Source organism: Eucyclogobius newberryi, unplaced genomic scaffold (assembly GCF_026437365.1).
Source record: "Eucyclogobius newberryi isolate DKJ021-1_F unplaced genomic scaffold, fEucNew1.0.hap1 SCAF_2, whole genome shotgun sequence".
Classification (NCBI taxonomy): domain Eukaryota; kingdom Metazoa; phylum Chordata; class Actinopteri; order Gobiiformes; family Gobiidae; genus Eucyclogobius; species Eucyclogobius newberryi.
Window position 1 is genome coordinate 11,097,992 of NW_027315834.1, and position 11,562 is coordinate 11,109,553.

General features: G+C 43.1%; 1 protein-coding gene across 1 annotated transcript; it reads right to left on the reverse strand.

Moving 5' to 3' along the window:
* Nucleotides 1-625: 625 nt before the first annotated feature.
* Nucleotides 626-2,456, reverse strand: LOC140366992 (uncharacterized). Its single transcript, XM_072453270.1, has 2 exons — nucleotides 2,187-2,456; nucleotides 626-961 (listed from the first exon to the last, which is right to left on the reverse strand). Exons 1-2 carry the CDS (start codon nucleotides 2,454-2,456, stop codon nucleotides 626-628), a joined length of 606 nt encoding a protein of 201 aa, XP_072309371.1.
* Nucleotides 2,457-11,562: the final 9,106 nt, after the last annotated feature.

The following is an 11,562-nucleotide window of genomic DNA, read 5'->3' on the forward strand; positions in this document are numbered from 1 at the left end:
TGGTGACAGACTAACTTTTGTATACTTAAATTTACTCTCAAGTGTATACTTAAACAGTCAGTGGTTTGGTTCACACTCATGTCGCATCAAAAAATATTACAAACCCAGGACTAATCCAGACAAGACCAGGAGTAGACCAGGGAGAACAAGAACAGGACCAAATCAGGACTAAAAGGGGCTCAAATCAAGACCAAATCAGGACAGTCTTAAGTTCAAAGTCCTTTTTTCTGCATAAGTTCTACACTATTAAGCCATATTTCCACTGGGTTGCTTTGGAGCGGATTGATTCGGTCGTTCATAAAACCCAGTGCAGAAAAGTGAAACAGAAAAGCTGACACTAGGAAGTATTTTCTTGTTTACACTAACTTTTACCACGTTTCACAGCACCACAAACTTGGAATTACAGACCATCAGCTGAGAGAGATCATCACTAAAAAGTATAATTCAGCTCTGATTTATTATTATTCTGTCTGTTTATTAAGAAAACGTTAGCAGTGTTTGGGTGGCGTTAGCGGCTCACGTAGCAGACCTCCGCAAACAGAGCCCTGCCACTCAGACTGAAGTTGAGATTGAACTCAGAAGATAACGGCTGTTGCATGGGACCCTCTCTAAGCTCTGCCTGAGTCTACATCTTCCCCCGGGACAACAGGTACCCGAGCATGACCAGCAGCAGCACCAGCACAGACACATACAGATAAACCGAGTAGATCCTCATGAGTCTATATCTGGACCAGGAGCTTAGGTCTGTCCCCGTGTCCACCCGTCCCCCCTCGCACATGTCCACGCCCCTGCTATACATGTCGTCCTGTCGGCTCAGCACGTCCCACTGTGGCAGGGGCGTGGTCTGTCGGCACAGCGGACACCTCAGCCGGCTCGGGTCCCCGGAGAGGCGCTGGACGGACTGCAGACAGCGCTGGCACACGGGGTGGTTACAGTGCAGGACGGCGGCGGCGTGATCTCCCTAAGACGCAGGAACCAAAGCATTTAAAGGACACATTATGCGTCGTTTGTATTGATGTTGTGCTTTAAACGTGCTCTTGAGGACCACCGCTTTGGCATCACATGTTTTACATCTGTGAGGCGTTCCTTTGTCAGGATTTGTGTTAGCACGTCATCTACTGGCAGCAGAAAGAATTACCATGGGGGAAATAAACAAAACCTAGCTTTCTCCCGATATGCTAATGTAGCACGCGGTTGTAATGAACGTGATTTTTGATTGATTGATTGATTGATTTAAAGCTTATAGTATAGTGTATGATACATATACTTATCAGTAATTACATATTCTCCTCATATCCCTACCAACATACAGATGCACAAAAGTACATACAAAATGGCACATAAACATTTGAATGTCCACCAAATTTCCATGTGTCAATGCAAATACTAATAACAGAGAATATTAGCTCGAAATGAAGTGGAAAAATCTTTTAAACTTCCACCCCATTGTACATCACTCTGCATTTGTGGTTGCAATAGTTTAACAGTTACACTTGACAGTGATCTTAATGAACAAAAGGCTCTCATGTTTGTTCTGTACCATGACGACCGACACAGCGCCCCCGCCAGTCCAAGACGCAGCACGCAGATACCACAGCAGCAGTGTAGTGGCAGTCAAACCAACAGCCGACAACACAACAACCCTCCACAGGAAAGCAATCAGCCATTACCTCGAGACTGTTTAATCAGCTCAAATAATGGCTTCTAATAATAGATTCTATAATGACGGCATCCGATAGAGTCACTATGTAAAGTGAATGTGCAGTTAAGACAATTTCAATAACAATCGTTCAAAGCTCCCTCAAGTTACATCCATTATCTTTTTGAGTCTTTACAGTTTTTACTCTACATCTAATATTTAGTTTGACAGCGGAAATGGTCTGCCCGAGTCTGGCAATAATTTATGGAGTTAAACAAAACACAGGAGACCTTCACAGCTCTATCTATAACGTCAAAAAATGAGACATTTGCAATCAAGGTTTTTCTGAGGCTCAGGATTCATCAAATAAGCTGGAACGAAACAACTTAATTACTCACTCTTTTTTAAATATTCTGAAACAAATTTGTCCCGAAAGCAACATTTTTCAGCAAAACATAATAAACTTGACCTTCTAAATAAATAACTGTTATTATTGTATTTTTGTGATTTTCCCCTTCATTTCCGGCCCTTGTTGTGCAGACTGTACCTGTGTTTGGAACGGCTCGGTGCACACGGGACACTCTTCACCGCTCTCCTGAGGGACGTCTCCATGTGTCGGCTCTGTCCCAGCGGAGGATGGCGTCTGTGCGGGGGAGAGCGCCGTCTGTGGGGGGACGCTGCTGTGAGCACACGTGTGGAGCAAGGGGGAGACGACAGAGCCACGCTTCACTGAGGGCTGGGTCCCGGGCTGCCCCTTATCCCCTGGGGTGGTCTCAGCCCTGTCCGTGTCCGTGTTCAAGACCCCGCTATGGTCCATGTCCACGTCCTCTGGGCTCCACGGAGAGAACCTGTAAACAAACTCCTGATGTAATGGAGTTTAGCAAAGGAGTGATAAGATAAGCCCAGTCACACGATGGAGGTTTGACTGCTGTGTGACTTTCAGGCCCCGCCGCAACAACAGGCATTCAGTTAAAGGCGCAATGTGTAACTTTTCAGGTGGAGGGTTCACTGTCTGCTTGTCGTCATGGAGATGTTACTTGTTTGCCTGGAATGTTTCACAGTATGGCATTAGACTAGTGCTTATCCTCCACAGGTTGGCGGTTTGATCAAAGCTCCCACAGGTTTATACTGTTGTTTTGTTCTCAAGCTTAGTTTTCCGATGTTGTACTTTTATTTCATTAAATTAAGTGTACTCTACATTTTGGTTCAGTAGTAGTGACAGAAAATCTATGTGGACAATATTAAATTAATTGAACATTTGTGTTTCTTGCACTGCTCCTTGCTTCTGGAACTGTAGATCTCTGGCACCTCTGGGACATAGAAAGACATGGACCGTTTGTGGCGGCTTACAAGTAAAAATTAAATAAAAAATAACACAGAGGACCAAGAACTAACAGATTTCTGCTGAATCAACAAGCACACAACTAAACTCTAATGTACCTGAGACTGTCCCAAATGATGGTCTTCCTCTAGCGCGAGAATTCAAATATTAACACAACTTATTATTCGGATCCTTCATAACCACAAACCCGGTGAGACACTGAAGACATCTGCCAGTGGCGGACCCTCCACCAGAGAAGTTATGGTGCAGTTGTACTGTGTCTCTAGAAGAGGTGAGGTACAGGGCAGTTCTGCACATCTTGTACACGTCTCCGCCTCGCTCACGCCCAGTTGAACACACTAAAACATTCAGTTCAGCTCAGCCACGCATGAACATCACTCACACAGCACACACACTGCATATTTCAATACGCACTTTACATGTGTAGCCTTGTCACGATAATTACTCAATTGTAATTTGTCGTAAAAGATACATACGCCCAGCACAGACATGTGCAGAGGCAGATAGCGCGTTGACGTCTAGGGACAGTCAAACACCCTGGCAATGTCAAATAAATATGGAGAAGAGTGTCTACCTGTGTGGTCCAATAGATTTGGTTTTCCATCCGGTGGATCACTTAGCACGGACAAAATGTATGACTCATGTCTGCAAAATTGTTAAATTGAATTAATAGAAATGACGGTTTTGAGATTTCTGTCATGTCTTTGTGATTTTCATTTCTTTTTTCCTGTTGAGTGAAGCACTTTGAGTCACCTTGTGTACGTATTGTCCTCTACAAATAAACTTGGCTTGCCTTGCCTTACCACAAGAACACTCTGGATCTTGTCCTAACGTATGGAACAGAGATTAGTGACCTCATTGTCCTCCCTCAAAACCCTATATTGTCAGATCATTTCCTAATTACCTTTCAGTTTATTCTTAAAGATCATCCAGTCCCACAAAATAAAGTTATAATGAAAAGGACAATATCTGAAAAATCTATCTCAAAATTCAAAGAAATAATAGAGCCAATACTCAGTGACATGTCATGTGATCCTGCTGAGAACAGTTTTAGTCCCAGTTTAAGTGATCAATGTGTCGACTTGACCATGAATTCTCTGAAGTCTGCTCTTGACGTTGTCGCGCCGTTAAAACAGAAGGTCATTAGGCCAAAGCGCGCCTCCCCATGGTACAACCAAGAACTGCGTTCACATAAACAAAAAGTTAGAAAGTTAGAGGGATTATTTCGTCGCTCTCACACAGAAGAATCCCTAAAAGCATGGAAAAGTTGCCTGCTGTCCTATAAGCAGGCTCTGCGTAAGGCCCAAACCAGATATTATTCAAATCTAATAGAAGTCAACAAAAGTAACACTAAATTCCTTTTCAGCACTGTAGCTAGGCTAACAAACTGTCACAGTGCAGTAGAGCCCTCAATCCCAGCTACACTTAGCTCTGATGATTTCCTCCTATTTTTTAATAATAAAATAAAAACAATCAGAGATAAATTAGATGAAATTACCCCCGCTATTAGCCCTGAACTAGCCCAAGCTGTAAATCTAACGTCCCATATAAATCCACCTGTAAATTTAGAAAGGTTCACAGCTGTTGATCAAGCAGATAACTTCAGCCATTATGTCCTCTAAAAGCTCAACTTGTGTCCTAGACCCCATTCCAAGCAGACTCCTCAAAGACATTCTCCCCCTAATTATAGACCCTATTCTTAATATAATAAATACTTCACTCGAAAGTGGCTATGTTCCACAGTCCTTCAAACATGCAGTCATTAAACCTCTTCTGAAAAAGCCTAATCTAGATCCCGACCTATTGGTAAACTACAGACCTATTTCAAATCTTCCATTCGTCTCTAAAATCCTTGAAAAAGTTGTAGTAAAACAGCTTTGTCGCCACCTGCAGGACAATAACTTATTTGAAGTTTTCCAGTCAGGGTTCAGAGCCCACCACAGCACTGAAACTGCACTAGTTAAAGTCACAAATGATTTGTTATTAGCCGCTGACGATGGACTGGTCTCAATCCTGGTTCTGTTGGACCTCAGCGCAGCGTTTGACACCATCGACCACAACATTCTACTGCAGAGGTTAGAATGTGATGTAGGTGTTGGAGGAACAGCCCTCAGCTGGTTTAAATCCTATCTATCTGATAGGTTCCAATTTGTTAATGTAAACCAGAGCTCCTCACCAAGCTCTAAAGTAATTTACGGTGTGCCACAGGGTTCGGTACTCGGTCCAATTCTGTTTACTCTTTATATGCTGCCATTAGGCAACATTATCAGAAAGCATGGCATTAACTTCCACTGCTATGCAGATGACACTCAGCTGTATTTATCAATGAAACCTGATCAGAGCGATCAAGTAGACAGACTTAGTACTTGTGTGAAGGAGATAAAAACCTGGATGACACTAAACTACCTGCTTCTTAACCCTGAAAAAACCGAGGTCATTGTGCTTGGCCCTAAGCATCTACGAGACGCTCTATCTGAGCAGATAGTCACACTGGACAATGTCAGTGTAGCCTCCAGTTCTACTGTAAGAAACCTTGGAGTCTTATTTGACCAGGAGCTCTCATTTAAAGCTCATATAAATCAAGCTTGTAAAACAGCCTATTTCCATTTGCGCAACATCGCCAAAATCAGAAGAATCCTGCCTAAAAGTGATGCTGAAAAACTTATCCATGCATTTGTAACGACTAGATTAGACTACTGTAACTCCCTGCTTGCAGCGTGTCCTAAAAGCTCCATAAAAAGCTTTCAACTGGTTCAAAATGCAGCAGCAAGATTACTAACAGGAACAAAAAGAAGAGAGCACATTACGCCAGTGCTGAAGTCTCTTCACTGGCTCCCCGTCGAGTCTAGAATCAAATTAAAAATTCTACTCTTGACCTACAAAGCCATAAATGACATGGCCCCATCCTACCTCAAAGATGCTATAGAACCATATCATCCAAACAGAGCTCTTCGCTCTCAGAATGCTGGCCTTCTGGTGGTGCCAAGAGTCTCTAAAAGTACTGTAGGAGGTAGAGCGTTTAGCTACCAAGCTCCTGTGTTATGGAATCAGCTCCCGACCCATGTTAAATATGCTGACACAGTCTCTTCATTTAAGTCCAGGCTTAAAACGTTCCTCTTCGAAATCGCTTATGGTCAGAGTAGTTAGGAACAGAAAGATAAACCCACAGCTTCAGCTACGCTGCCCTAGGAGTAACTATGCTGGGGGAAGTATGACAGCTTGAGCACTATCCTCTTCTTCTTCTGACTACTTATGCTATCAAACAATATTTATTTTTTGATTCCACTTGCAAACTGTTCACCGCCTTCTTTTCTTTCTCTCACTCCTGAGGACCTGTGGACCCAGATGCCCCTCCCCTGGTGAAGTGGTCCCTGCCCTGTGTGGACGGTCCCTCATCTGCCTGAGGAGTGGGTCCAGCTCGCCTCCGACGGTCCCTCGTCTGCCTGAAGAGTGGGTCCAGCTCGACTCAGACGGTCCCTCTTCTGCCTGAAGAGTGGGTCCAGCTCGACTCAGACGGTCCCTCTTCTGCCTGAAGAGTGGGTCCAGCTCGACTCAGACGGTCCCTCATCTGCCTGAAGAGTGGGTCCAGCTCGCCTCCGACGGTCCCTCGTCTGCCTGAAGAGTGGGTCCAGCTCGACTCAGACGGTCCCTCTTCTGCCTGAAGAGTGGGTCCAGCTCGACTCAGACGGTCCCTCTTCTGCCTGAAGAGTGGGTCCAGCTCGACTCAGACGGTCCCTCATCTGCCTGAAGAGTGGGTCCAGCTCGACTCAGACGGTCCCTCTTCTGCCTGAAGAGTGGGTCCAGCTCGACTCAGACGGTCCCTCATCTGCCTGAAGAGTGGGTCCAGCTCGACTCAGACGGTCCCTCTTCTGCCTGAAGAGTGGGTCCAGCTCGACTCAGACGGTCCCTCTTCTGCCTGAAGAGTGGGTCCAGCTCGACTCAGACGGTCCCTCATCTGCCTGAAGAGTGGGTCCAGCTCGACTCAGTCGGTCCCTCATCTGCCTGAAGAGTGGGTCCAGCTCCAGTCTCCCTCGTGTCCGTCTGTCCGTCTGTGAGAGTCGGATCTCTCCTTCACTGGAACTCCTCCAGGTTTCTACGCTTTTTTCCCAAAGAGGTTTTTTTGTAGTTTTTCCTGGCCGAGAAGGAGAGTCTAAGGACAGAGGACCCTGGGACATCGTCCCTCGCCACCACAGACATTGTCTGACTCCATCGCCACCACAGACATTGTTGATTCATTTCTCCCTGTGGCCCTCAGAGGCAACTGTTGTTGTGATTTTGGGCCTTACAAAAATAAATTGATTTGATTTGATTTGACTATAGAGCTCATTCACATGACATCACACGAGCGCCCCCAGGCTTGTTTCGCCATATTGTCCGTCTGCTGATCGTGTTTACCACTACAAGCCCATTCAATACTGCCGTCTGTCTGCTTCGATTTACAACGAAACACGGTTCGGAGAGGCCCAAAACCTCATAAATGATATCACACGCTTTACTATAATCTAAATGGTGAAGGTATGTGTGGCAGTCGGGTGCAGCAACCGGGAAGATAAACGGAGAGAAGTTCTATCAGATAAAACAGAAACCCAGAAAGAAGAGCGCGATGGACAGCTGCGATAAAACGTTCAAACTGGGAACCAAACAATCAGACTATGTAGTCATTTTATATCTGTTGAGTTACTATTTGTAGTTGAATTGAAATTGTCGATCACTCGCGCGGCGGCGGGAGCGGCGCGCTGCAGAAGGAGCTGACAGCTGTTCAGCCCCATGCAGGTGCGCGAACTCCGGGCACCACCGCTGCCTGTGCTGGAGCTCCGGATATATCAAGTCTATAGTGTACTGCGCACGCTGTAGAATTAACATCAGTTTTATTTAGGTGTAGAGCCTTTGTTCAATAAATGAAAGAGAGGGTTGAATTGTTTGTATTTATGTTGATAATATATAATGATTTTTTTAAATCTTTATTTAAATGTCATGGCCTGTAAAGGTATTGACAAACGCTTACCACAAAAGTGACGTGTGTATGTTTAAAAGACCATGGCAATCATCAACATACACTGCCTTTTTTAAAAAAAAAGGTCACCACTTGGATTCAACTAAGCAAATACAGTAGGCCCTCACCTCCTGCTGGAGAACTGCTGCAGGTGATGATCTTTTAGCTGCAACAATGTATTTAAACCCAACTGATGCAGTGAGTGGCTTCTTATTTCTGAAACAACCATGTGGAAAGACAAATCCCGTGGTCATGGCTTATTGCCATTGTCAATGACCAGAATTCACAAATATAGGAACTTGTCTTGGAGATCCGGTGCAACATAAAACAAGGAACAATGAATAATTCAAAAGAGAAACAATTTAAATCTGCTATGGAATAAAAATAACAATAAGATAAGATAAGATAAGATAAGATAAGATATTCCTTTATTGTCCCACATGGGGAAATTTCATTGGGGCAATGCAGGTAGATACAGAGGTAGATACAGAAGAACAGATCACTTATAGGAAGTCTGAAAAACACTTTCAGTAGAAGATCTCCTATAAATAAATAGAAACTCCCATAGACAAATAAATAAATAAATACCATTGCATGTGATCCCGACAGTAATTGCACATGAATATGTGTCACGACAGCACATAGATTGCACATGAATTTCACAGTAATTGCACATACGACAGAATTGCACATCAGTATTAGGTTAGGTCAGTATTGCGCCGGGATAACGTGACGATCTCCGGGTAAGACGACAGTTCTCTGCAGTTTCATGAGTTCCTCCTTTGTGGAAACGCGGTACGGCGCCGGCCGGGGGGCGGGGCCGGAGCCGGGGGCGGGGCCGGAGCCAAGGCACATCGCCACGACACGACGAAAACACTCAATCCAGCCGAATAAAGTCAAAACAAGTTAATTTAAAGCGATTCCAGTGCGTGTCCCGATCGTTCGTGAAGTTCCTCTTTCATATAAACGTGTATATAAACGTGTACCGACGACACGCCGTACTTTAGCGCGGCCGGAGGGCGCGGGGGGGGGGGCTGGTGGGCTCGCTCGGAGCTAGCTCACGTCACAACAACACAACGAACGCGTCGAAAAACGCTCAAATCCAGCCGAAAAAAGTCAAAAACAGTTGAATTAAAAAACTATTCCAGCGCGTGTCCCTATCGTACAATAAAATAGAAAAAATATACTAACTATATTTACAAAATATAGGAGATAAAGCACAATAAGTGTGAGAAAGAAGAGAGAGCGTTTACACCGGGCTGCCAGCTGTACCAGCGCCTTATGACGTAATTGCTAATAAGCTATCTATAAGATAAAAAATAAGAATAAAAAAATAAAAGGCTTAATATGTAGACAAATTTACAGTTGAGTTTACACATGTAGTGCAGAAAGTGAACAGTGAAGTGAGTGATTGATGGTTAAGTTTAGGAAGTGTTGAGATGTCAGTGTGTTTGAGAAGTGTCAAATCATTGGCAACAAGCAGAGGAATCATCTAAGGAGAAGCAGAAACTAATGTACTACAGATCTGAACCCCAGTGAGAGTGTTTGGGACGAGCTGGAGAAGACTTTGTGCAGTGGTCACTCCAGCATCATTAATACAAGATCTGTGTGAGGAATAATGACACACTGGATGGAAATAAATATTCTAAGCTTATTGAAACTATGCCACAGCGAATGTGTGCTGAAATCAAAGTTATAACCGGCCCTTCATTAGAGACAGACAATAAATATTGATTTTTCGGTCACTCCACGGTGAGGATTTGAAGACTTCAATTCCATGTATTTTTGTAACATTTCATTTGTTTGATTGCAAAACAAATAAATAGGTGACTGACTGTTCCAGCCTTTGCTTTAGCAAGTTTATACTGGATGTACAAAGAGTGGGGCTAAAGGGCTCTTGGCAATGCACAATCTAGCCATAACAGGCACTGTTTGAGTGGCACGAGGGACAAAACGTTCCGATTTACTTAGGGTTTTTGTGTAGCTGTATCCTAAAATGATGTATATAACACATCTCTGCAGCTTTTCCAGGAGTTGGGTTGGAGAGGCAGACAGTGAGTGAGTGTCAGCTCTGACACTCACATAAAAAGGTAATATATGGAGCAAAAAGATCCGGTGACTTGGATCGTCGCTGATCAATACTCCAAGATGTTTGTGTGTTGAGAAGAACTCCTATGGTCAGTTCATAAAATTACGTTTCTCAGTTGGTCATATTTAACAATATGTAAAAAATAAGGCCTACACCTTGATGATATAGCATTGTTTTTGTAGTGCTACTGCAAGTATCTGTAATGATAATAAACAATAAGAATAGGGTTGGTGCTAAAGTGGATCCTTGTGGGACTCCGGCTTTGAGTGCAATCTTAGGTGAAACAGTTGAGATTTTATTTGACTGTGAGCTGCCAGTTAAATTGTTGGAAAATAATCTGACTATATTTAATTATACGCCATATTCTTGTGGTACACTGTCAAAAGCAGCTGCCCAATCAAAGTAGATTGTTTCATCTCATGCTTCAAACAGTTGTAAGTACACAAGCTAGTCAGGTTTAGTGGCCATTTAGAAAACCATATTGTGTGTCAGAGATTAGAGAGTTGGACATCAGAAAAGTCATTCATTGTGGTTGTTACTATGCCTTTTTATTTATACATGTGACAAGAAAAAGCAGGGACAATTTCCTGAAAGTTGAAACATTTATTTAACATGAAATATTGTGCAATTTACACAAGTTTTTACCCTTGTAAAGATTATGGTTGCTAGGAAACAGTTATGGAATTTTCCAAACAGCAAGTACAAATAAAACAAAAAAAAAGAAAATAAATACAAAAAACTCTTTAGTAATATCTTGAATATAATCGTGATAACTACAATTTAGTGAAATATAACCGTCCATATGCATATGAAAGGAAATCTGGTTGAACTGAAACATGCAGTTGAGGTTGAACTATCTTGAACACGATAGGATGACAGAACAGCTTCATCTAGTGGTGTAAAGTGGTATGACAAGTTCCAATGACAGTACTTGGAGGAATTATTGCTTTACCTAGAATATTACACGGCATTCGACAGATCTTTCAGGACAGATCTTTCACTTCAGGTGTAATAATTTAATACCTGTAGTGAAACATATGTATATTCATAGTGCTGGGCGTAGGTGAAAACTTTTAATTTATGTTTAAGCTTAAAATATTGTACATGAATCCGGTCTTTATGACTATTGACCGTATAAGAATGATTGGTTGGGTCAGGTGTAAGGCAGCTCAACTAAGGCAAAGTACAATCGCTGGTGGAATTTACAAAGAATTTTAAGTTAAGGTGCTTTTTTGAACAAAGAAAAAAAGGAATAGCACTTAAAGCAGAACAAAATGACAAAACATTATATTGGCTGTTACATATTGCTTTCAGTTGCTCTGCACAAATGTGTGGCTTGATTGGATGTGATTACTCTGCGATTGTAATCTGAAGTAACCACAGCGACTGGACTTGAGTAAACAGGGCATGGGTCAGCCTGAAATGTGACCGAGAATGAAACGACTAGAGCACTTCCCCGACTCAACACCGAGACAGGACGGAAAGAGGAAAAGCAAGTG

What these genes read in the sequence shown, in the direction of transcription:
- LOC140366992 (XM_072453270.1), bottom strand. Translation starts at nt 2,456, where the DNA reads ATGGACCATAGCGGGGTCTTGAACACGGACACGGACAGGGCTGAGACC. An exon ending in CCGAGCCGTTCCAAACACAG is followed by an intron (nt 962 to 2,186) that starts GTACAGTCTGCA and finishes CCTGCGTCTTAG; the next exon opens with GGAGATCACGCCGCCGCCGT.